We start from the raw sequence: 26966 nt of genomic DNA on the forward strand, positions 1-26966 counted from the left end.
TGGAAACCCTTGGCAGGAGATTGGAGGGCAAAAGGAAAATAAGCCCCAGGTATCTGCTCCCTTGGCTCCACACCTGTGAGGTTATATGGGGCTGTCTATAGCCCTGGTCACTACTATTCTCAAGGCCACCTGCTCCATGTGACGTCTTCTTGTTCCCAATTATGATGGCCTCTCCTTACCAGCCAGCCACTAACTGTCTGGATTCCTGCACCACTCACATGGTCTTCCTACACCCTCCCACACCTATGAAAACATCCCTTTATAAACACATCTTCCTCCCATTATGAAACCCCAGCTGATCCAGTGTGGCATCATTCATTGCTCCCCTCTCCCTCCCAGGTACATCCACTTGCATTTAGGACTTGGATGTTATTCCTTCTACTCATCTAACCAAATCCAAAAAAAAATTTATGGAGGCAAATGGGAAGAAAATGGAGAGAGACTGTGATCTCTACCCTTTGAGATTCTAGGAACTGGGTGTCCTGACAGGAAACGAAAACAAGCACACAGACAGAGCTAAGACTTTACATAAGCAGTGTGTGGTTCTCCCTGGCCTTCGGAGCACAGCACTGGAATTTAAATCCTTCCACCTCCGGACACATGGTCTCTACCCACGCGGGCACTAGCAGCAGCAAGAGCAGCAGACATCCGAAGACGCAAGGTCCACCATCCCAGACTCCTTTGAGCTGAATACAAACTCTTGAGTTTCTATTCCTACCTGCAAGCAGTGAAGATATCCTGGATTGATTCTGGAATTCATGCAAACACTCCAAAGATTCTGAGAAATGTAAGAATAAGGGACCCTGGGAAAATTGGCCTTCCTGTTTATGTGGCAAATGAGACAGAGTCATTGAAAAGTATAGTTCCAATGGAAAGTTAACTCAGTTTTCATCCCAGCCTGGAAGACATTTAGGTGATATTTACATGACCTTTCTCTTATACTTGACCCTAGTGACCACTTCCTCCTTCTTGGGTCCCCATTTCTCTGCTCGTTCCTTAAACATTGGTGAGCCCATGATGCTCTTTTCGGCCACTGCCCATTCCACCTGCTCTGTGCCCCCGTAAGTAACTTCAACTACTTTCATGATTTAGCCTGAGGCTCCATTTTTTTTTCCTCTGCAACACATTGGCTTAGGGACATATGTGAAAAAATCCCAGGGCCAGATGAGGAACTTGGTGGCTCCAGGAAAAAGTTTAGTGTGCAGAGATAGGTAAACCTCAGGGAAAGACAATAATAGCCCACGGGACTGTGCCGGTTCTCTCTGACCTCCACGGAGCTGAGAAAGAGCTGAGCAAGAGACTCCTATGCTTTTAATGCCTTGAAAGAGGGTTGAAAACCGCCTGCTGCTGCTGCTGCTGCTGCCATACTGCTGACACCAGAAGCCAAAAATGATATTTGTAGAAATGCATGGTCCAGAGATTATAGCACCTATGAACCTACCTAACAAAGACTTTACTCTCAAAAGAAATCCAAACACAAACAAAAGATGATGGAGAAAAGGAAGCGGTGAGTAATAAATATACACAAATCCATATATATGTACCTATATGCACTCAGAGAAATTTTATATATGCATGTAAGTACATATATATTGAAAATTAGCATCTAAAAATAAGTAATCCAAAAATAAAGATCTTAAATAAAAGAGACCTACTTACTGAAAGACAAATTATAATAATAGCTTAGAATAAATGTACCAAGGCCGGGCGCGGTGGCTCAAGCTTGTAATCCCAGCACTTTGGGAGGCCGAGGCGGGTGGATCACGAGGTCGAGAGATCGAGACCATCCTGGTCAACATGGTGAAACCCCGTCTCTACTAAAAATACAAAACATTAGCTGGGCATGGTGGCTCGTGCCTGTAATCCCAGCTACTCAGGAGGCTGAGGCAGGAGAATTGCTTGAACCCAGAAGGCGGAGGTTGCGGTGAGCCGAGATCGCGCCATTGCACTCCAGCCTGGGTAACAAGAGCGAAACTCTGTCTCAAAAAAAAAAAAAAAAGAATAAATGGACCAAACTCAGCAAAGCCTGGGTATTAAGATAGTGAGACATCAATAAAAATGTTCAAAGGTATCATTCAGGTTGAGGAAGAGAAAAGTCGAGAAGTAAAAATGTCCTAAAGTTTCACCTGACGCAAGGTGGAGAGAACAGCCAGATAACTGAGTGTCTTCATGGAGAAAAAGGTTGACATTTGCTACCATTTAATAGTGATGAAAATATGAATGTGAGTACTTAGAAATGGAACATTATCATTAATGGAATGGAAAATGATAGTTGAACTCCCAAATTTAATAAGGGAGTTAAAAAGCAGTAAATAACACCTGAAAAATAAATAGCAACCAGCAAACACAAGGAAAAAGATGATTGGGAAACCAGAAAGTAAAATGAATTTTAAAATACAAAATAAGGTAGAATGCTATATAAAGTATAACAGTCATTACTCAATGTGAATGAACTGAATGATCCTCTGAAAAACAGGCACCATCTGATTAAGAAATATTTTTACCAATACGCAATCTAGAAAAGTAAAAACAGTGTACTTTGAACAGACAAAGAAAAGATGGAGGTTTTCATTGTTGGTAACAAGGCTAACCAGATAGCTTAAAAAGCCTCCACCCCTTGGACGGGCGCGGAGGTTCCAGTCTGTAATCCCAGCACTTTGGGAGGCCGAGGCAGGTGGATCACGAAGTCAAGAGATCGAGACCATCCTGGTCAACATAGTGAAACCCCGTCTCTACTAAAAATACAAAAAATTAGCTGGGCATGGTGGCGTGTGCCTGTAATCCCAGCTACTTAGGAGGCTGAGGCAGGAGAATTGCTTGAGTCCGGGAGGTGGAGGTTGCGGTGAGCTGAGATCGCGCCATTGCACTCCAGCCTGGGTAACAACAGCGAAACTCCGTCTCAAGAAAAAAAAAAAAAGCATCCCCACCAAAATCTGGAATCCTGGATAGGATGTAGCAAGAATGCCTCTGAATGTATAGCTGAGTTGATAACTTCTTTACCCAAAAGTGAAGAGAGAATTAGAAACCAAAGCCCTAAGCATGGGCTGATGCTCCAGTTGATCTGACACAGAGAGAGGTAGGCAAGAGGGGAAGGGTCCGATCTCTAAGAAAAGAACAGGGAGTTGGCTCCTGGAGAGAGGAAGCCTGTGTAAGGCAAACTATCAGTCCTAACAGAAACCCAGGCCCTTCGGGGGACCACGTCCTCAGAAAAAGGACCCACACAGGGAGAAAGGGATACTCATCTGTCTTAATCGAGGTCCATGTTATTTTAGGGCTTCTCTTGTCTCTCAGTGAAATCTTAGCATTTCGCTCATAAAGGTCTTGCCCATTGTTTTCTCTTGTGTTGCTGTTGTCGTCGCTGTTACAAAGGTGCCTTTTAACACACCTCTTTTGGTTGCTGGTATAAAGAACTCCATCCACCTTGGTTTCAGCAGCCTTGCTTGGTTCTCTTAGTATTTACAATGGTTTTTCCATAGATTCTCACAGATTTTCCGTATATATATTCATCTCACTTGAAGATAATCAATGTTTTGTTTTACTTTCTTTTATCCTTTTATTAATTTACTTTTTAACCACATCAGTTGGATTTTCAGCACAATATTTCATGATGCCATTGATGCCATTTCTTTTCTTATTCTGGGCTTCAGAGGGACTGCTGCTCACGATTCCCCACGAATCATGACAGCTTCTGTAGGCTGTCAGTACACACCCAGTTCTGTATCAGCAAATGGAGCATGAGCCGCAGCCTCCCGAGGACAGCTGTGCTGAGCCACTCATCCGTGCTGGGACCCTCTCACCAACCCATCCTTTATCTCCCTGGTGAATGGAGACTCCTGAAGCCCAATCAAAAAGCACAGGCAGCTGGTGGGTCTTCTAGTTTTCTAGAGTAGGTCCTTTCTAGCGTTCCTACTTTCTTACGCCTTCAATCCCTTCAGCTGAGATCTGCAAGAGAGTTCTGACACATCTATTTCATCTCATGTGGGCCATCCCTCTTGGCAAGCCTCAAGAAACCACTCAGCAGCCATAAGAATTGCCTTCTGGGGCCCTGGCAAGATTATTAAATCTCATTTCACGGGTGGGTGCCCCGATATTAACAAACTCTCCCTTGAAGATCTCTCCAGTGTGGCTCCCTTGGCCCAGCACCCTCAGGATTCACCTCAAGTACACTGCCTGGTCTCTGCCCAGCACATACTAGCCAGACCCTTCCGTTCCGTGAAGAAATCCCTCTCCTCTCTTAGCAGACCCAATGCTTGCCTAGGGGGATATGCTGGGCCTTGACTTTTTTCAAGGTCTAAGTGATAAGAAGGGACAAATGGGACAGCTATGGATGGGAAAGCTGCTGAGGAAGTCACAAACTTCTTGTACGATACCTGCCTCATTCGAAGCATCTGCCTGTTCTTCAAGCAAGGAGGGGTTTCTGTCTTCCAGAAAGGGAGAAAGACCACTTCCATAGGACCAGAGGTTTTGGGGGTCTGGAGGCTCAAATTCGTCCAACACATTTCTCTCTCTGTTTCCATCCCAGGTCGTGGGCCTCAGTTCTTTCCTATTAGATCCTGACTTTGGTGTATGAGGCTCAAAGATTCAGCCTGCTCCAGAATTCTGCTTCTCTAACAATTAAGTCCCGGGTCCGGTCTTCAGCTTGGTCTGCCCTTCTGCTGCATATGGGAGTCTCCTTAAGGCCACCAAGGAGGCATGCTGACTCTCCTTTGCTTTAAATTGGAGATTGGCTGCCCTGATGCAGCCTCTTCTCTCTTCAAAGCCTCAAGGGCATCCAGCCGCTGCATCCCACAGTTCCCATCAGTACTCTTTCTTCAGAACCTCTCAAATGTAAGATGTTCTATGAACCAGTATATCCCTTTTCCCCGTACCTTGCCTCGGTTCCACATAGGTGACAATCTTAGCAATTGCTCTGTTAGCACACACCAGCGACTGCTAATACCGTACCGACCACTCTGATGGAGTCCTTTTGCCTGCCAGTAGTGAGTGACCTAACTCCTGAGTTCCAACCTCAGAGTCCCCTGGCACCCAGTCTTAGAAGGGGTTTTCCAGGTGCAAAGCCTAAGCCAGGCAATGGGATGGGGGTGTTTCATTGTGGAAACACCCAAGAAAAACATAAAGAAGTAAAGAAAGCTAGACAGGCCTGGGGAAAGAAGACATAAAGGATGTCATCTCAGGTGAATTCTAACCATGGCCTGATCCTGGAAAGCACCATAGAGATGCCTCCTCTTTAAGTCAAGCAGGTGGCCTTTTGTATCCCTGTGCGAGCCATTGGCTGAGGATCACTCCCGGGAGAGGAGCTTGTCATTTCTTGGGCAAGGGAGCTCCTATCAGCCAAGGGCACTCCCCAGTGATGGGCAGGGTGGGGAGCACCTGTGAGCTATGGGCCACCAACGTGCAAAGAAGCCAGGGTATGGGCACACCCATCAGTAGAGGGAAACTGAATGGGACACTTTAGCACCCACGGTGCTCCTGAGCCCGAGAGCTATGATGTCCTGGGAAACTTGCATCCAGCAATCAGCAAATGTCCCTGTGCTGTCAGAACATCCCCTCTGCCTCCCAGCTCAAGATTTGTCAACAGTCACTGTCTCCACTTTCTCCTCAACCCACTCCCATGGGGCATCTGTCCCCACCATGCCACTGACGCCACCCTCGTCAACATCGTTAATTACCTGCCTCTATGCTACACTCAGCGGCTTGTATGCCTGCCTTCTCTTCTCTGTCTCCCCCTCTCCTCCTAGGATTTAAATACCGTCTCTCCGAGGACAGTTCCCTAACTTGTATCTCCACTGCCAGGCTCCCTCTGGAACCCCAGGCCCACACATCTAGTGGCATCTGACTCGACACCTCCAAAGGGAAGTTTAATGACACTTTCAGACCTTACGGCTCTTGATGTCTGTCCCCTTTCACACCCCCTCCTCTCTCAGCCCTCTTTCTCGGTTGCTCAGGTCAAAAGCTGGACTCATCCTTGATTCCTCCCCTTTTCCTTATTCTCGTGGCAAGCCTTTCGGCAAGGTTGTCACCTCTTCCTCCCACACAGATCCAAACTAGCCTCCTTCTCTCCACCTCTGCTGTGGCTGTCCTGGTCTAAACGCCCCTCGGCTGGGACTGTAGATGGCATTGGCATCTCTCTGCTCCCTCTGCACTCACCCGCCTACAGTCCGCTCTCCAGCAGCAGTCAGGGAGGTCTTTCCAATACATAAAGCAGATCAAGCCTTTGCCCAGCTTAAAACTCTCTGGTGACTTCCCAGCACCCTAAGAATACCATCCAATCACTGATCCTGCTCTCCCGCCGCCCTCCCCTTCCCACTCACGACTTACTCTATTCCTCAAACAGAACGAATGAAGTCCTACCTTCAGATCTGAAGAAACAGCGCCTCTGCCTGGAAGGCTTTCCTCTGCTGAGCTGTACCTGACTGGCCCCTTCTCAGCAGTGTGACCAGGCTGAAATGTGACTTTGAGGCTGTCTTCCCTAGCTACCCAACCTAAAAGCCTCCCGCCCATCTCTCCACACCATCCAACTCGGTTCCCTTTATAATGCCCGTGACACTTTCACAGTTGTTGATTGGGTGACTGGCTGGACCCCCACAGCAGAACGTGGTCTGTGGGAACGCCGGGCCTCTGCTGGTTCAGGTCATTTCTCCCTCCTCACACTGCTCCTTTGAGACGTGTACCTTTGGGGTTTGCCGCCTCCCCTCTCATTGCTGACATCCCCGATCCTCAAGAGGCTCTCATTTGCTGAAAATGTTAGCCCCTGCCCCGGTCTTCCCCCTTCCAAGGCCAGTCATTTTTCCCAGGATGGACCCTCCCTGCAGGAAATCTGCACTCTACCCTGGCCTCTTCCCTCTGAGCACGTCTTCAGTGAACTCTACCCTACCTGAGCCAACCACTCCCAGTCACACACGGGCCCGCTCATTACCAGATGCTCTTCCTTTAAATGATGAGCACCAGGATTCGCCTGCAAACCCCCATTCTTCAAGCACAGAGACCCCACACTGCCCACAACACAGTAGCTAGTCATCACGTCTCGGATCCACTGGCCCCATCACTGTATTTGCACCTATGCCTCTCGTCCTGTCTCATGTACTCACCAACCTTGGACTCCATGGTTTCTCATGAGTTTTTTTTTTTTTTTTTTTTTTTTTTTTTTTTTTATAAAGAAGAGGAAGAAAGAGAAAGAGGAAGAGGGAGAGAGGATGGGGGTATTGCTTTATTGCCCAGGCTAGAATGCAGTCTAAATATGGGTATGCCTACAATTGTCCTCAATAATGGAGACATGAAAGAAAATGAGGGAAGAGAATAACAAACAAGGAGCCACCCAAGATTTCATTTAAACCTCTAAATTGATATGATGTGGTACTGATGAGAGTGTATATTTTGTATATTTAAAGTGGAGAGTTCTATAAATGTTAATTACATTTACTTGTTCCAGATCTGAGTTCAAGACCTGAATATCGTTGTTAATTTTCTGTCTCATTGATCTGTCTAATATTAATGTTGAAGTCTCCCACTATTATTATGTGGGAGTCTAAGTCTCTTTATAAGTCCTGTATGTCTAGGTATTCCTGTATTGGGTGCGTATATATTTAGGATCTTTAGCTCTTCTTGTTGTTGCATTGATCCTTTTATCATTATGTAATGTCCTTCTTTGCTTCTTTTGATCTTTGTTGCTTAATTGTAACTTCTGTTTTTTATTTATTTATTTTAGCTCTCTGTTTGGTTGGTAAATCTTTCTCCATCCCTTGTTTAGAGTCTTTGTGTATCCTTGAATGTGAGATGGATCTGGATGCAGCATACTGATGGGTTTTAGTTTTTCATTCAAATTGCCTGTCTTTGGATTGGGGGATTTAGTCAATTTAAATTTGGAATTAATAATAATATATGTGAGTTTAATACTGTCATTAGCTGGCTATTTTGTCCATTAGTTGATATAAATTCTTCATTATATTGATGCTCTTTTTGATAATTTTTTTAGAAAGGCTGATACTGTTTGTTCCTTTCATATGTGTAGTGGTTCTTTCAGAAGCTCTTGCAAAGCAGGCCTGGTGGTGATGAAATCTCTGAGTGCTTGCTTATTCACAAAAAACTTTATTTTTCCTTCGCATGTGAAGCTTAGCTTGGCTGGATGTGAAATTCTGGGTTGAAAGTTCTTTTCTTTAAGGATGTTGAATATTGGCCCCCACTCTCTTCTGGCTTGTAGGGTTTCTGCTGAGAGATCTGCTGTAAGTCTGATAGGCTTCCCTTTGTGGGTAACCTGACCTTTCTCTCTGGCTGCCCTTAGTATTTTCTCCTTCATTTCAACCCTGGTGAATCTGACGATTATGTGCCTTGGAGTTGCTCTTCTTAAGGAATATCTCTGTGGTGTTCTCTGTATTACCTGGAGTTGAATATTATCCTGCCTTACTAGGCTGGGAAAATTTTCCTGAATAATGTCCTGAAGCGTATTTTCCAGCTTGGATTCATTCTCTTCGTCACATTCAGGTACACCTATCAAGTGTAGATTAGGTCTTTTCACATAGTCCCATATTTCTTGGAGACTTTGCTCATTCCTTTTTATCCTTTTTTCTCTCGTCTTGTCTTCTTGTTTTATTTCATTGAGTTGATCTTCGACCTCTGATATCCTTTCTTCTGCTTGATCAATTCGGCTGTTAAAACTTGTGCATACTTCACGTAGTTCTCGTATTGTGTTTTTCAGCTCCATCAATTCACTTATTTTCCTCTCTAAATTTTGTATTCTTGTTGACATTTCGTCAAACCTTTTTTCAAAGTTCTTAGTTTCTTTAGATTGTGTTATAACAAGTTCTTTTAATTCACTGAAGTTTCTTATTATCCACGTTTTGAAGCCTGCTTCTGTAATTGGAACCCACTCGTTCTCCATCAAGCCTTGTTTCGTTGCTGATGAGGAACTGGGATCCCCTGCTGAGGAAGAGGCGTTCTGATCTTGGGTATTCTCAGCCTTTTTTGACCGTTTTCTTCCCTTCGTTGTAGATTCATCCATCTGTAGTCTTTATAATCACCGTCTTTGTAATTGGGTTTCTGAGTGGACGTCCAAGTTACTGATTCTCAGCGCCGAAATCTGAGCAACCCACTGCACCGACTAAATCAGCGGCGTTAAGATTGAGGGTGCTTTTCCGACTCTGCACCGAGAACCGACGCTCCGAGGCGCCGGCAAAACCGCCTCGCCGGTCACAAGAGTCGCGCTGGCGACCCGTGGGGCTCCTCCGCTGGGAATCTCCTGGTGCGTGAGCAACAAGAATTCACGTGAAGGTGTGGCGTCCTCTCCTTCTTTGTGCTTTCAGTGGGAGCTACAATCCCGAGCTGCTAGTGATCAGCCATCTTGGATCTCTCTCATGAGTATTATTTCACCCTTTCCCTCCACTGCCTTGCCCCACTCCCTCCATCACACTTTCCTAGAAAATCCACAACTCTGGATAAACCACCGCACATTCATAATCACCAACCCCAAACTGACCCCGCAGCCAGCAATCCTCAGCGCCTCCCCAGCAGGTTTCTTCCACACTCCTATGGCCCCTCTGTCTTCCTGCTGACCCCTGCTTCTCACTTACCGGGAAATGCAGGCCATGGCAGGAGAGCTCCCTGCTGGCCCCTGGCTGCCCAGTGCCTTCCCCTGCAGGCCAGTCCTGCTCCTCTCTGCTCTTTCTCAGGGACCTTGTTCCTTTGCTGAGCGCCTTTCCCTCTGGTATCTTTGGTCTCTTCTGTGGGATCATTCCAGAAGCATGGAAGCATGTGTTAATCCCTTCCAACCAAAGCTGAGGCAATGCCCACCTGTAATCCATACCCTGCCAGCTGCCATCCTGTTTCTCTGCCCCTGTTGCTATGTGGTATATGAACTCTGTCTTTAGTTTCTGTCTTCTGATACTTGGGAATCTGAGGACTTGCTGATCCTGGAGGGACTGCCCCTTCCAGATTAGCCAGTTCCTAGAGCCAGTATTTGTTAAATACAAACCCACCAAACCCAGAGCCCACACCCTACAACCTCCTCCACGGGTCCTAGACTCCTGCCCTAATCACCCAGGGCCTGGCACTAGACATCTAGGCTGCCAGTGCCCCGGAGGCCACTACCACCATTGAAATGAAACAATCCTGAGCCTGCTCACCCTACCTCGCCCATTCTTCGCAGGGAAACCACAGTGAAGGCCCCACCCGCAGCGTTCGGGTCCCCCGCCTCCCGGCTGACTCCAGTGCTTCCCCAAGTGGGCCCGTGGTATGGCGTGGTGTGCCGCTTCCTCTCGGGAACTGTAACAAACTGTCTTTTCAGTGACAACTGTCTTCTGATGTGCGGGCATTGCTGTGCCTCAAATACCCTATGAATAACAGGGTTAACACAACGTAGTTTAAGGCACTCGGTGTCTGAAGTGTCGTCTGCATAACAGTCCCCCGTGGTCTGCGCCCACTCCTCCGTGAGCTCCCCGCCGGCCGCTGCTCCCATCACACCACTGAAGCTGCTCTCCCAAGGGCACCAACAACCTCCAAATTAAATAACGCCAAAGATCATAGGCATTTTTCTGACCAGTCATTCATTCTGTCAATAAATATTAAGTCTCTCTTTTATGGCAGCCGCTGGGGCTCCAACAGCAAAAAGGACTGATGGGGGCCCCACACCAAGGGGCTTCCGCACTAGTGAGGCGGACACGCAAGGAGCCAGTGAGACCAAGTGCAGAGAAAGGCTTTATTTAGGTCGAGGAACTGCCACTGCCCAGACCCACACCCATGATAGGACGGACGCAAGGGGCCTCAGGTGTGAAAGGGCACTTCCTGTTGTCATTTGGTGATTAGGGCCCCAAACTGAGGACCCACAGGAGCTAAGCGCCCCTCTCCGTCCAGAGCACTGGTTACCACCCCCATCCAGAGCACTGGTTCCCTCCCCCCACCATCCAGAGCACTGGTTCCCTCCCCCCCATCCAGAGAGCTGGTTACCTCCCAGTCCAGAACACTGGCTCCCCCCCAACTCCCCATCCAGAGAGCTGGTTACCTCCCCCCACATCCAGAGTGCTGGTTACCTCCCTGTCCAGAGCGCTGGTTCCCGCCCCCCCCCCATCCAGAGCGCTGGTTCCCCGCCCCCTGCCCCACCCCGTCCAGAGGCGGCACAGCTGACTCTAGCGCCACCCAGGACGGCGGCGGGAAAGAGAAGGTTCCAGCCCAGTCGCTGGCCGCCTGAGGAGCGCCTGGAAGCGCTAAGAGGTGTTTCCCTCCCCCGCACGTGGGTGGAAAGGATGTGCTTCCCCGTCAAAGCCAAGTGAGATAATGCCCCACAATCATCTGGTAGAGAGAGGGGGTTTGCCAGCAAGAAGGAGCAAGTGGCCTTTCTGCTCGGAGGCCGCCGCTGGGCCGCACATCCCTGCGCTCAGCCTGTGCCGCGAAGGCGTCCCCAAGAGCTGGGCAGGCACCCTCTGCGTCTGTCCAGACGCGAAGAACGCGTGCCTCCTGCCGACGAGGCTGGCTCCCTCAGAAAGGCCAAGGGACTTCCCCAAGGTCACCCCTTTCTCAATGGCAGAACCAGGACAAGGACTTTTTCCAGGGTGGGGGGCGAAGGGAAGCCATTGTAAATGCAAACGATTTCTCCCCCGGGGCTGAGGAGCGGTTAGAAAGCAGTGATGAATCTGGGACCAGAACTGCAGGGCGCTGCCAACCTCTCTCCAGTGAGGAGCCAGGGTATCGAGACATTCTTCTTGAACAAGAGGTTTGTAGAGAGAGGCCTCGTAGGCCTCTGACCACAGAGGAAAAGGGCTCCATGGAAATAGGGAAAACAGTCCAAAAAGAGAGGCTGGGGACACCGGAGACTGGCTAGACTCTGCAGCACACCGTCTGCATGACGATGTGGACCTGAGTGCCCCAGCACCAGCCCCGGCAGAGCCTGGGCCCTGAAATGGGCACTGTCTCAAGGGGGAGAAAGCCCGGGAAGTTTGCTGTCACATGGTCTCCCCCAACCCTTTCTCTGGCACCGTCATCTACCTGACCTTCCACTAATAAAAGCCCTGGCATTGCTCAGCAGGGCTCCCAAGTGCCATCTCCTAGACTCAAGGAGCTGCATGCTCTCACTTGAGGAATACAGGTGTCCTGGGATGACCTGAAAGGGGACGTAAGGGGAAAAGTCATTTTTATTTTCTAGGCAACTTCCTACTGCCTTAAAGCCTTTGAGCAGCGGTGAGGGGGGGGGGGGAAAGGATGACGGGAGAGAGGGAGGGAGAGAGGGGAAGAGAGGGAGAAGTGAAAGGGCCATTGATTGCCTCATTCGTTGGTCTCACCAAAACAGATAAATCAGACCTATTTAACCTAACCTGTGAGGTTACCGTGAGCATCAAATGAAATAAAAATGAAAGGATTTCTTCAAGTACGGAGCACATCAAGTTAGGGCCAATCTTAAAACAAGGTGAAAGTCTCTTAACTTTAACAGAGACAGTCCTCCTGACCAAAGCTTTTTTTTTTTTTTTTAATTTAGCTTTGCCAGAGAGCCTGCAAGTGTTACAGGATTGTGAGGTCAGCCAGCTGCTCCTGTAGAATGCTGATGCGTGATGGGAGTGCACACCGCCCCGCTCACGGCCTGGTGCAGGAGCCTAGAGCTGGCTCTCAGAGGGTGCAGCTGGTCACCTTGGCCACGCGCACCTGTGCGTGAGAAAGAGACGCAAGACACTCCACGCGCCTGCTTCTACAGATTAAGACCAAATACATACGAGACATCAAAAGGATTTCCATCACGGCCTGCTAGGAGCAGGGGAGGGCAGAGGAGAGCTCAAATGGGAACCAGGAAGGAAAGAGGATTGCGGCAGATCACTGAGGCAGAGCAGAGCCCAGCGGCCCTCCTGGTGGAACGTCCCGTCTCACAGCTGTTAGGGAATTTCACATGGCAGAGGTTTTTAAACGTGGAGATGGGCCTATTCCTGTCCGTTTGCTGGTTTGTTCGTTTGGTTATTTGTTTTCTTCTCTCGGTAGGCATAAACGGGAATATCATATTTTCACATCCGATCTCCACCTAGATCCCAAATAAAATGAGAAGCCAGCCTAGTAGGTGTTGCTAGGGAACCAGGGGAGTATTGCCTACATCCAGCATGAGGTGGGAAGGAAGTCAAGTCCCTCAACTCAGCCCTGGGGGAGACAGAGTGAAACACTGAAGCCTGAGCATCCCTCCCTCTCAGGGAAAAGAAAGGCAGAGACACAGGGGCTATCGCACCCTTGACTCTTACATGAGACTTTGCCTAGGGTCAGCAGGACCTAAATGGACTCATTTAGACAAAAGATGGAGTCCAGCTAACAAATTGCCTTCACTGCATAATTGAGAGTCAGTGTAAAAAGCCTACAAGGTAAAAGAGAAGTGTGTGTGCATTAATCAGACAAGCTACCCGCTTTCCGCTTTTGCTCCAGTGCTGCCTCCCCATGAGACCCTCTCTGAGCACTCTAAAAGTGTTCCAAACTCCAGCCACCTCCCTCCTTCTGTGCATCAGCTGCCCCTTACTCTGCTCATTTATTTTCCCAAAGCACTTATTACCTCATGCCACTCGATGTCATTTTCTTAGCACAATGACTCATTCTCTCTCCCTACCACTAGAATGAAAGCCCTCCAAGAGCAAGAGCCTTGTAAAGCTTGTTCACTCATGCACCCTAAGTGAACTCAACAGTGATTCACACACAATATGCCCTCAGTACGTGTGCTCAATGAACGAACCGCAACCCCTTCATCTCCCAGCCTCAAATCCTTTCAAAATCACGTTGAGCCGTTGAGTTTAAAACGGGTTGATTAGGGAGACCTAGGGCCAGGGGTCAGATGAGATAACCTCAAGAAACACTTCCTAGGTACAAAAAAAAAAAAAAATTAGAAAATGAACTTTTTTAAGCAAATGTTTATTTATATCAAAATACAAAACATTTCTGAAGCAGAGTAATGTTACATGAGGAGCAATTAAATACTAAACGTCTTTTCATCGGTTCAACTTGCAACACTCCCGGGGAACCTTCACTGGCTGCACATCACGCCATTTGATGTGCCTTCTTTTTTCTCTTTTTGTTTGCTTATGCACTTGTTTGCTCATTTTGATTTTTAATTCAGGATATGAACATGCAGTGTTACTGGGGATGAGTTGGTTAGTACTTAGCAAGCCTGAAAATACCAGCGAGTGGAGCCTGGCGTGGTAGCCTGAGCTGAGGCAGGCTGCAGGTTCTCTTCCTAATTCAGTCTGGGGTGTCACTCCATTTTTAACTGGCAGGTCTAAGGCCAAAGGGATCACTGTCTTCAGTAGCCAGGGCAGACATTATTGCTTAGGGTTGTAGAGCAGGCGTGGCTTTGGGGTCATCTCCAATGGGGTCTTCTCAGCGGGTTGGGAAGAAGGAGCAGGGCAGTCTATAGGCCCAGGCCCAGGAGCAGGGTGCCCAGGGGCCCTACAGGGAGAACCCTCTTCCCCAGGAAACCAAGAAAAGGCTGGGGAGGAGAAAGCTCCTCCCGCTCTTGGAAGTCTGTGATTTGGTGGCTGGGGGTGCCTGCCCATTGGAAGGGCCCCTTATAAATGCTTTGAGTTTGGAGATTTTCAGGGGGAAAAAAGCACCTGATTGAGAGTATAGCTGTTTCCAATACACCTCCCTTCCCTGATGGAGAAGGGAAGGAGGTGGGAAACGGGGGAGAGAGCATCTCCCCTTCATTCCCACACCGCCCCACTCCCAGAGCCAACCTGGGTCACCTTCAAACTCCCACTTAGTACATTCACTTTGGCGTTGTGCACCTGTGAGCTCTCTCTCGCTCTGTCTCACTCTGTCACGTACACACGCACGAGTACATACACATATATATATGAATATGCGCCCGCCCACACACGCGCGCGCGCACACACACACACACACACACACACCCACCCCTGGTTTCCTTGCAGAATCTGCTCGGGTAGGAGAAAGGTATCCCATCCTCACCATCATCTTTTGCTTCCAAGGATGCCCTTGGCCCACAGGTCCCCAAGACCCAGCCCCAGGCTTGGCACGCACTGGCATTCCCAGGCTTTTGAAAAGAGGGTGATAGAGCAGGGAGCTCCTCACAGACAGGTTATACAGAGTGTAGAATATGTTATATAAGGCTTTGGTACAGCACCGATTTCGTGTTCTTATAGTTTGATTTCTAAGTTATCTTTTAGAAGAAAAAAAAAAGCTTACTGAAAAAATAGTGTTTTTATTTACTTTTGAGTTACATACCTGAAGTTCAAAAAGTAAGCCTCTAGTTGCCATTCAAGTTCACACTCGAAGGTGTTCTGTGTGCAGCTGTACAATTTGTTGGTTTGTCTTTAATATGGAACAAAAGTCAGCCAACCGATACCATAAAGTCAGCTGCCCATAACTCACTTTAACCAGTCCATACATACATACAGAAAAGAGAGAGAGAGAGAGAGAGAGGGAGAACACAAAAGTCACCCCTAAGTCACCCACCCCAAACCCCCAGGGAAAAACGAAAAAGAAGACACAATACAGCAAGATAATCAGGAGCCAGTGGCAGGAAGGAGATTCGGCCCACCTGGCCTCTTCGAGAACAGCACCATGAAGCACCCTAGCGCGGTGATGTTGTAATACCCAACATTCAAGAAATGGAAACGAGGTTGGAGTGGCCTTCACAGGAAGGCCTGGCATGGATCGGGGGGCAGCCCCAAAGAAAGTGGAAGAAAGAAAGAGTTCGAAATGAGAACAAGAAATCTCATGACGAAACTGACAGCAATATCCAGAAAAGAAGGGCTACAGCAAGAGGCTGCGGCGCACCGAGAGGTACAGAGTTTGTGAGGGGTCTGGGGGAGGTCGCAGCAGGAGCCCCTCTCCACCCACACGGCCCGCTCACCCCCACCAGGCGAAACGGAGGAAAGACGCTCATCTAAAACTTGCCTCCAGGTGTGCAATGGGAGAATTCTAACCCGCGATCCAAGTCCCTCCTGCGGAAGAGAAAACGCTGAAGACCAAGGGCCAGGGATCGCTGATGGGAAGCAGGATGTGGCCCCTCCACGTCAGTGGCTGCGGAAAAGCCCCCTTCCAGACCTTCCATCAGTAGCCCCACAAATGGCAGTTAGGAAATTAAATCTGAATGGGACCTCAAGACCTCTTGAAACTGATACGTACGACTTAGTAAGTGGAGCGTTAAACGGCTGTTCTCCCCTAGCCAACAATTCCCCTTTCTAACACCTCGGTCTAAAGTTCCAGAATCAAGACTATCCCATAAAGTACCCTCCTCCCAGTCCCTGGACTCTGAGGCCCCACCCTCCGGTGCCACAGCCGGCCCTACTGGCAGGAGGAGTGCTGCGCAGGCTTGCCCTTCCCCCACTCCTCCTTTCAGACTGCCCACGTGGGCGGACGTGAACATCTGTGGCAAAGAGGAGTGGAGGCGTGGCAGAAAGCCAAGACGAGGCCTCGTCCCCAGGCTGTTGGCTGGTGACAATGGGGAAGAGGGACGGGGCACACCGATCCACGGGAGGGCGATTCCCGCAGATCCGCCTATTCCCAGCTCTTGCTCTATACAGCAGACAGAGGTAGCAAGACGAAATCAACTCCTCAGATACCCCCACCTTCTACCAAAAGGGAAAAGCACCAAAATTCAATGTCCATTCTGCTATGTGGGGACCAAGGAACATGTCCCAAGCATGGGAAAGAGCTCAGGCTCCCGGCAGTGGCTGTGGGCCGTAAAGGCTCCATCAGAACACACTCATCCACCTGTCCCATCAACTGATGCCCCAGGCCGTTACCAGGCCTCCTCCTTACTCCACACAAAGCAGATCTCAATGTCCTTTTCTCCAAGTGCCTTTGGGAAGGGCTGGCTCTTCAGAGAAGCTGGAGGTCGCTGTTGGGCTGTCCTTTCCCCTCGGACACCCACCCTTACTTCGTCTTGCTGAGCAGTAGGGCAGAAAGGTCACAGGGAAGCAGTAACGTCCCCCCCATGCTGTCAAATTTCAAGGTAATGGCTATGGCCCCATCTTCCCTTTCTCTCCGCAAAACAAAGAGTCCAGTTGGAGGCTGAGGAATGGAATGGTGACATACAGGCCGCTGGCTCTCCCAGACCTTGATGCTGCGGAGGACTGAGCCTTGGGCTGGCCCTGGTGGGAGGGCGAGCCCAAGGGCATGCCCATGGTGCTGGAGCGACTTACTCTGCTGGTTGCATGTGGCCCAGAAGTCGGGCAAAGTCCACGGAGAAAGAGGGGATGATGGTTCTAGGAGCCAAAAGAACGGTGATGGAAGCCTCCCTATAGAGACTGCTGTCCTGGGAAGGGAAAAGAATTTGCAGCTCTTCTTGCTCAATCTCCCTGAAAACTCTCATGAGAAACACCCAGCTACAGGAGCCTGCAGGAAAGATCAGTCAAGGCAAGGATGGACACACTGCCAGTGGCCCCGGCAGGGGGCCCTTCCAGCTGCGTGGACAGAGCCCATTTCCCATCAGCATCCTCGGAAAGTGGGAAATGTTCTCAGCAGTTCATCTGGGGACCCAAGAACAGTGCCTGAATGAATGGCAGGGCCTCACAGGTCCATGTAAGGATCAAGAGTTAGACTCAAGCTTCACCCCAACCTATTCTTCCCGTAATGCCCCAAAACTGCCAAGCAAGCCCTTCTCACGGTGAAGACATCTGTGTTCCTCTTAGGACCAAACTCTGTAGACAAGAGCTCCTAGGGAGTGCCACATCTTGGTTAGGAAAGGGGTTAGTATTGCCCTTTGCTGAGTGATGAGCAAGAATAAGGAACCGAAAGGTTGCAGTCCTGAATCTCTCCTTGCTGCCAGCACCATCTGGCCCAGCACCGGCTTCAAACACATCACTCTGAGCTCCCAGCAAGTCAGGAAGGAGCTAGCACCCGGGAGACACTTGCTGAGGCTCCAAGGCAGGGCCCTTGCATATGTATGAGGTCTGGAATTTATTTGCTCAGAGAGGTATTCTTCAGGGCACACTGCTTCCTGCTCAGATATAAGTGAACTCCTGCTCCCCACAATCTCCCATTCTGGATCCGGTTCTGCCAATACATTGTGAAGTTCTGCAAGTGCCCGGATGGAGGCCAGAAAGAAGGACCCACTAAGACCCATTCTCCCAATCCTGCCCGAGGTTTATCTCTCACTCCTGATCCTCCACTCACTGTCCCAGGATTGGACCATGCCATTCGCAATGGCACTTGATTTTCCAATTAAGCGAGACCCCGTTCTAAAAAAATAATAACTGAAAAAAAAAAGATGACATATTTATAGTATATATATCACATTCACACTGGCTCTAAGAAGCTGCAGTGACACTACCCAGGGCATGTGTTTTCCAAGACCAAGTCCATGCAGCCAGCCTGGCAAATTCTCCCACCGCCATGCCCTCTAGGAGCTGTCTGAGCTACAGTGCTACAAACCAAGACAGGTGTCACTGTAGGTCCCTAGGTAGTCTCAACCACTTGCTTTCTAATGCTGCAAAGCTGGGTTCTCTGAGAAACTGGGCACCTTCCCACCGAGCACCTCTGCAAAGAAGTCCAAGTCAACATCCCTCCCAAGAGGCAAGAGACGCGTGAATCCTGGTTCTTTAGGGCCACCAGATCCTGCAGCTCCACACAATCTTCGGCTGACTCGTCCTTCCTGAAGGTGGGTTATCTGTTTTGTTATTTTACCAACTTTCCCTATATATGCATTTCCATGAGAAAGACCCAATCAACTCTGAGCAGAGAGAATATCAGAATATCAAAGGAAGAGCAGGGAAGGCGGCGGCATCAAGGCATGAGCTGGTATCCCAGGCTGCCTGGGAAGTCAGCACTGCTCTCAACACCTCGAAGCAATGAGCTGGTATCCCAGGCTGCCTGGGAGGTTAGCACTGCTCTACACATCTCTAAGCACAAGTACAAAAATAAAGCGAACTATGACTTCATATAGATATAGAGATATAGAGATAGACTTTACATAGGTTTTCTTTCTATATATATGTGTGTGCAGAGGGCACAGGCCCCTGCACATCTTGCCTGGCACTCATCCCTTGCCCTCCCGCTCCCCACACCCCACGTGTGCCACTCACCCGAAGATCCTGGTCACCACAACTGCATCTGATCCTTGCCCCCCACATACATTCCCTTCTCTCCTTAAAATAGAACCAATTTTGTAGATTTATATAATTTTAGGTACAATCTCCATAAAAAATACACTAAAGATGGTGTATTGCTAATTTGAACCTCCTACCAGAACAGAAGTTGTCTAGCAAAGGAGCCAACCAAAGGAGGGTCTCCTGGGCCTGACGCTATGCAGGCAAATGAGCATGTCTGTACAAATCTCTCTCACACACACCACATACACGCACACCACACCACACACACACACACACCATACACACACAACACGCACACAAAAGATGTGCCACACCACACACACACGCACCACAAACACACATGCATACCACACACAACACACACACTAAACCACCACAACACACATACCACACAGATACACACTGCATCACACACCCACATCACACACTTGCCACAGACACACACACACCACACACAATACATTACACAACACAACACACACCAAACTACCCACAACACACACACCACAGATACACACCGCATCACACACACCGGCATCACACACACGTACCACAGACACACACACACCACACAGCACATGTAACACACCACACACAATACACACACAACAGACACACCACACACATACCATACATGCACACCACACACAACACACAACACAGACATGCACACCACACACGGATACCACACATAATACATCAAACAGAACACACACACCACCACACAGACACATGCCACACACAATACACACACCATACACACCAAGACCACACACACAGTACACCCACCACAGACCCACATCACACATTACATACCCCACAGAAAAACATACCACACATACCCACATCACACACCACACACGCACACTACACCACAGACAGCACACATACACAAATACAGGTATCACACACCCCACACACCATACCACATACACCACACGAACACAAACCACACACATAACAGATACAACACATGCATACACAAAGCATACTAACAAGCACCCCACAGACACACACATCACGTGCACGCACACACACCTTACTTCCTGAAAAGAAACACTGGACTAGACAGCTGGCTGGGAATTCAAAACTAGGGGGACAACCTGGTACCTGCAGAGAGACACGTGAGACAATCCCCTTTCTCTGTCGGCCAGGGCACACCTCTCGTTCATGGGAGGCCATATAAATCCTCATTAATAGAGTGGCTGACAATTTCCCTCTCGAGAACTGCAAAATGACCCTGAGGGGAGTTTCATAGACCCCTATGCCAAAAGGAGGCCAAACCTCTAAGTCCCACCACCAGCACAAGGAGGGCTGGGCACTTGCCCCTTCCATGACTTCCGTGAAAACCCCACACGTGGCCCAAAAGCATACCCGTAGCATTTCTAAGGCCGAAAACCCAGGTCTCCCTCCCCGGCCCAGCCCCCTGCCCTCCCAGATCCCCTGGCCCTCCCACGACCTCCCATCTTAAACCATGCCCATGTTCACGATCCCTGGAGTCATACAGAAGTGGGGAAAGAAGACAGGGGAAGGGAAGCTAACTGCCGTGTAAATGGGGTGGCGAGGGAGAGTCTGCCCTGGTTCCCAAAATAAATTCAGGAACTCCAGTGCCACGGAGAGGTAGGATTGGTGGAGCACACTTTAAGACCCGAAAGAAAGGCAGGCTCAGGCAGCCATTCGTGTCCCCGTCTAGTGCGATGGGAATGGTGGCAACCAAAGACCCAGGGACAGGAACTGAGCATTTGCGCCACTGGGCTAGAACTGTCCAACCTAGCTCTCCCAGCCAGGGCTCCAAAGCTGCCAGCTTTTCACCAGCTCTCATCCAAAACCCTAACTACTACTACTGACCTTCTGCAGAAGACAACACCCATGTGGTTTTAAAGACTGGCCAGTGTTCCACCCAAGTATTTGGCAACCAAGACACCCGGACTCTTCTTTCTCTAAGATGTGGACAGCTGTTAAAACCCTTGTATGGATGCTTCATTTGTCGTCATCCAACGCGGGAACCCTCAAGGAACGGTGGTGTCATTGGACCAGATTCAATCTACTGAGTGTTTTTCTAACAGCTTAAAATGAGGTTGGAAAAATCTTCCACCTTCTTAGCAACCCAACACACAGAACATCGGGTGGGGTTATTTTACTTGCCACTAAAGGGTTTTGAGAGTATAGACAGGAACTCAGAAGTAAGGCTCTGGACCAGTAGAGAGATTCACTCGCAGTCAGAGGGAAGGGTGGTGGTGGGTACCCCTAGCGGAAGAGCAAGCTGTTAAGAGTGCGAAAGTCCAATCTGGGCTTTGATCCTTGGTTTGCTGACTTCTTCTAAAGAAGAGATGTTTAATTCTGCCTCTTAATCTAAAAAGAAGCAGAGCTGGAGACATTAAAGAGAGAAGAATGGCTGGTCAAGCCAAGAGTTTCAGGTGAAACTCTTGCCCTCCCACTTCAACCACAGACTAGTGACTTTACCCTATCAAAAGAATAGAAAGTAAAGAGAAGGCCTCATGAAGCCTCATGGCCTGAAGGAAGCCTCTATACCTCAAGAGGAAAGGGTGATGAAGGCACGTCGGGCTCCTGTTCCTCCTCTCTATCACCATCACCGTCGCCACGGCCCACAGACATTCTCAGCTTGTGGACGGAGAGGCGATCCGCCACTGCAGCTTAGGAAGACAAGCACGAGAAGCTTGCAGGAGTAGAGCTTCTTCTCCACTGATGAAGAGCTGGAGATCGGATGGGCATCTCAAGACAAGTCTCTCGGCTCCGGGCCTGAGGAGCCCCCCCAAAAACAAATAAAGTTGAAATACGATATAAAGATGTTCATGTTTGCTTTGGGCACTTAGTGTTAGAGGCTAATTCCAGAAGAAGCAAGGGAGGTCTAGCTAAGAAGCAAGACCTCTCCCAACATCCAGTCTGGGTCCACATGCAGGACCCCACCCCACAATCTGTCCCCGATGCCTCAGTCCCCCTCCCACACACCCTGCATGGCCGCCACTCTCCAGCCAGACGCCCACCAGGCAATCATTCTTCGTCATCTTGGGATGATCCCCCAGTGTACACCCTGCACCCTTACAAGTAACTAAGTTATCACAAGTCTCCAAGAGATGCTGAGACCTGACGTCCCCTGGGGTGGTCTCGCCATCCTAACCCATGCCTGACCTCACCCTCTGTGCTCCTTCCAGTCTCCCCAACACCTGTCAAAGCACACAGGCTTCCCCTCCACCCTCCAGTTCTCCAACTCCTCCTCCTGAAACACCCGTCCCATCCATTAACCTAGTCAGTCTAGAACTGGCCAGTAAGACACCCCTTTAGCCCTTTCCCCAAAGCAGCACACACAGCCACGCGGGGCTCTACATACTACCTATCAGAGCCTGTTTCACTTTATCTGAAGAAGATACCCAGGCAGGGCTGGGTCAGAAGCCCTGGTGGGGATATGCACAGCTCCTACGAAGTGCTGCAGAGGTTGGACTCACCGGGCCCCCCCATGACCCACTCAGCTTCGTTCTCTGCCCCTTCCTGTAGCCCCCCAACCATCCCTGCAGCGCCCCCAAAGCTCCTTTACATGCAAGCAAAGCAAGCCCAAGATTAACCATTAGCTTTTTCTTTTCCTAGATTTCTCTACATAGTAATAAAATGTACTTTATGTACAATTCTTCCCCCACCCCACCCCCAAGCCTGGAAAAGGCTTTTGCTAACAAAATGGGAAGAAACAGATTCCAGCCACGCAGTCTTCAGCCCTGGAGATTCAGATCATGGCCAGTGCCAAAGACGCTGGAGGCTCCGTGAAGTCTGTTTGCCCCCGGAAGCTACTATTTTGTCAACCTTGTCCCCCACCCCAAATAAAGTCAGAAAAGTTCACATTTGAACCTTAACCTAGTTTCCTCGGCATGAAAAAGGCAGAGGAATAAACAAATTAAATCCGTTCAACCCCAAATAGTTTAGACCACAAATCAAAAATAAAAGACAGAGAACAGGGAAAAATATGAAGAAGCACTCAGCTCTCAATCCACCCGGCTTCAGTCTTCCCCCAAGCGCACGGTTGTGGGACTGGGCCACCTGAAAGGAGGGCACAGACCCCGTCAGCCTGCTGGGAAAAAGGCATCCTTCCTGTTAAGAAAGTAGGATCTCAAAAGGCCTGTCCTATCCCCAGTCTCGAGGGAAGCTGCTTAGAGGCAGGCTGGCAGCAGTCAGGGCCACCTCAACAATCCAGCACAGAACCCCACTCGGCACCAAGGAGAACGTCAGCAGCCCACCAGGAAATCGAGACAGCCTTCACCTCCCCACCTCGTCATCTGTCTTCTCTTCCCACACGAGCACAGGCACCCCTAAGAACCGTTTCACCCTCTTCCCGGTCTGTGGGTCACCTGACACTACGATAGCCACAGTTCCCGGCCATGATGCAGAAGGAAGAGGCAGACAGACATCTGAGAGGCAGGAGCACTTCTACTCCAAGGCCACCAGACCGTAAAAGGGGAAGTTTGGATCTGGTAATCTCTCACAGAGTGAGCACGGAAGTCCTAAGAAGCTGATTGGTGGTCACTACCATTGCTCAAAGGCAGACTATGGAGGACACTGGTCCCTAGAGGTGGCTATAGCCCCATCACGCACACGTTCACAAGCACTCTGTCACACACACCCACACCCAGCACCTAGGCCTGTGGCATCTTTACCCTCGATCCCACGGAGAGAGGGGACTGTGTTCCATCAATGTCCACTACAAGTCCATGGGGTGCAGGAGTTCTGCTGGCCTCCGAGGACACTGTCACAGGAGGAAGCCCTCGTGGGAGCGGAACGCGCTCCAGGCCACCAAGAGATGGGTAGACCTCACGTCCTTGCCTTAGCCCAGGGAAGCCACAGCACAGCGGCCACTCAGTGACCAGCAAAAAGCACAGCTCCCCATGTTGGGTCTACGTGCCGAGGTCACGGGCACTGTCAGAGGAAAGCAGGAGTCAGCACCTTGGTAGGCACGGGGGGTGCCCTGGAAGGCACAGCCACAGCCTGAGCGTCTCAGCTCCTCATCAGGTCCGAAAGAAGCAAAGCCTTCTACCCCATCATCTCTTCTTTTCTAACCTGAGGGCTGGAGTTCCCAGATGGTGCTCAGAAAAGTTGGCCAAACTCATCCCGAAGGCTGACCGCCTGACGCCCATATCTCAGTCCATCCCAGGGCCTGGCTGACCCCCCTGAGCTCCGCAACGGAGAAATCCCACACTGCCAGTGCACAGAGACTGCACGCCAGCCCACAGGGAGCCCGCACCTCCTACCCCAACATCTCAGGTAAGCTGGGTCCCATCATCCCCCAGGAGAGACGCCGAGTGAGCCGCACAGCACGGCACAGAGGCAGAGGGTTTGCTGCCTTGAAGAAAGAACACGAAGAGTTGTGCGATCTTCCCTCTTGCAGGGCAGCTGCTCAGTGGTCAAGTGGATTCCAATGCCCCAGAGATGCCCATCAGCCGAAGGCCCAGGCTCCACCCGGAGGGTGCAGGGCCCAGTCTCAGAAGCCCCTCTGTGCCTCTCCCACCACAACCCCTTCAGACGTGTTCAGAAAGGAACCTCGGTGACGTGACTTGCATGGTAAACCTCAAGGATGGGCTGGTCTTCAGCAACCTGCGTGAAAGCAGGACCAGGGCCTGTGTAGCAGAGAAGAAATCCCTCCCCTAAGATGGAAATGCCAAGAAGAGACAGCAGCCATCCAAGGCCCCATGCTGCAAGGTCACTGGGCCAACCCCGTGGCAGCTGCGTAACACCAGCAGAACCATCTAGTGCTGTGTGGCTCACGTCCAAGCAGGGAACTCGGGAGAGGTGGGTGCCTCCAAACCCACCAAGACAGCAGCACCGAGAAGGAAATACTTCAAGGGACCTTCGTTCTAGGCCAAGCCAGAAGGGGGATCCTACACAAGAGTAGGGGAGGGGCAGGCCTGCCCTCAGCCTCGCCCTCAGGGCCTTCTGCCCTGTCCTTGGGCAGCACCATGTCTTATGGGCACAGAGACATCTTAGTGGGAAGATGACCTCAGGAGGCTTCTGGATGCTAAGAGTTTGAACCAGGACAAGACTTTGGCAGAGGAAGAGTTGGTGCCCAGACCCTACTCGTCACCCCTCCCACCTTCATTCCTACACCTCAGCCACAGAATAGAACTGGGCAAAGAGGGCGGGATCCAGAGTGTCCCAGGCCCCAGCAGCTGAAGGTGCCCCGGCTTCACCTGGGCCCGTCTTCCAGAAGCTCGGGTCCAAGGGCGGAGGAAGGCCCCAGGGCAGAGAAGAGTCGGCAGGCAGCATGTGGTGAGTATGGGAAAGCCACAGGCGGCTCCGCACCAGTGGTAATTAATCAATCTGGAGAATTAGCTCCCACAAAAGGAAAGGAGGATCCAATCAGCCGCTGTAGAACAGCGCTGCGGAGAGTGCTGAGCCGGAGACAGTATAAATAGAGCCGGCAGCTTGGAGCCAACACAGGTGGCTCCACAGTGGGGGAGACTTTGGCCACAGAGCTCCAGCCTGGCTGGGTGGAAGGGTGCCGCTGGATGAGCTGGATTTGTGCACCAGGGGCTTGTTTTAGCCCCACGGCTGAGTAGCCTCTGCTTCTGCAGCATGAGCCGCGCTAGAAGAAAGATGAAGGTCTGGCTGCCTGGCCACCCCTTCTGCACCCAGGAACCAAGAAATAAAGGCTTGGGTTTAGTTCTGCAGTAACTCATTGCTGAACCCCCACAGAAGGCAGCCAGTAATCACAGCAAGGCCCCATTTCTGTTCTGGGTGGGAGAAGGTAGGAGACAAACAGAGAATTCAGCTGAGAGGCATGGATCCCGTTTCGGGAGAAAGAATCCCCCAAGACAGATCTCAGGCACCTGGCCAACGCACAGCCAGCCCCGCTCACAAACCCCCGCTGGCCACTGCCCTCCTCCTCCTGCCTCCACTGACCGCAGACAGCAACAGCACTTGCCTCAATGTACATATATATACACATAGAGAAACCCACACACTACAGACATATGCATCTGTATCTATATCTATATATATGCGGGGTGTGGAAGACGGACATTAAGTCCAGCCCTCTTCCAGGACTTGAAAAACTAAAACAGAAGCAGCGCAGTAGAAGCCATTGCTTTCCTCTTCACTTCCAAAGATATTGGAAGAGATGAGAAAAATCAATTTAGCAAAGCAGGGGGCAGAGGGAGGGAGACAGGTGTCACCCGGTCTCCAATCCACTTCCTGACCTCAACCCACAGGAGGTCTGCCCGCCCTCCATCCTGAAGACAGGTGGCCAGGATCTGGAGGGAGACACCCACTCTGGCAAAAGAGTGGGCATGCAGGACAAAGGTCTGGGCCGCCCTTGGCAGGCGGAGGAGGACACACCCCCACACGGTGGCCCTCCCTGCCTGAGCCCAGCAACCTTGCCCAGGGGACACCTAGAGTGAGGTGGAGTCACAGCAGAGTGGCATGGCCTGGGTCATCGTGGTCCACGCTGTTGAGAATCGCTGTCTGGTCTTCCGGAAGCTGGCGGTGGCACAAGTCTGAGAGCCGGGCAAAGGGGTCAGGACGAGAGTGTCTCTTCTTCTTTCGGAGGCAGACAGCTTCGTCGGGCCACAGAACCTGAGAGTTGGGAAGCTGCTGAGCCTGGGAGGCAGAACCATCTAGGGAGAAGGGAAGAGGAACACAAAAGAGAAGAAAAGCAAGCAGGTGAAAAGGAAGCACGCAGCCCCACTCACCTTTTCCTCCTGCACGTGTTCTCAGTTTCTAATGTTAAAACAAAGGAATCGCCAGGCGCGGTGGCTCAAGCCTGTAATCCCAGCACTTTGGGAGGCTGAGGCGGGTGGATCACGAGGTCAAGAGATCGAGACCATCCTGGTCAACATGGTGAAACCCCGTCTCTACTAAAGATACAAAAAATTAGCTGGGCATGGTGGCACGTGCCTGTAATCCCAGCTACTCAGGAGGCTGAGGCAGGAGAATTGCTTGAACCCAGGA

At 50.3% G+C, this 26966-nt stretch overlaps 1 protein-coding gene across 3 annotated transcripts in view; it reads right to left on the reverse strand.

Annotated features, from left to right (window-relative positions):
• Positions 1-15143: 15143 nt before the first annotated feature.
• The window catches only part of IGSF9B (immunoglobulin superfamily member 9B), a 57480-nt gene continuing 45657 nt past the window's right edge, over positions 15144-26966 (reverse strand). For all 3 annotated transcript variants that reach the window (XM_003942969.4, XM_010330794.3, XM_074400429.1), the window contains one exon: positions 15144-26632. In XM_003942969.4, the coding sequence (XP_003943018.2) occupies positions 26424-26632 (209 nt within the window). In that variant the 3' untranslated portion in view covers positions 15144-26423. The remainder of the gene's footprint in view (positions 26633-26966) is intronic.

The sequence above is a fragment of the Saimiri boliviensis genome, chromosome 6 (assembly GCF_048565385.1).
Source record: "Saimiri boliviensis isolate mSaiBol1 chromosome 6, mSaiBol1.pri, whole genome shotgun sequence".
Taxonomy (NCBI): Eukaryota; Metazoa; Chordata; class Mammalia; order Primates; family Cebidae; genus Saimiri; species Saimiri boliviensis.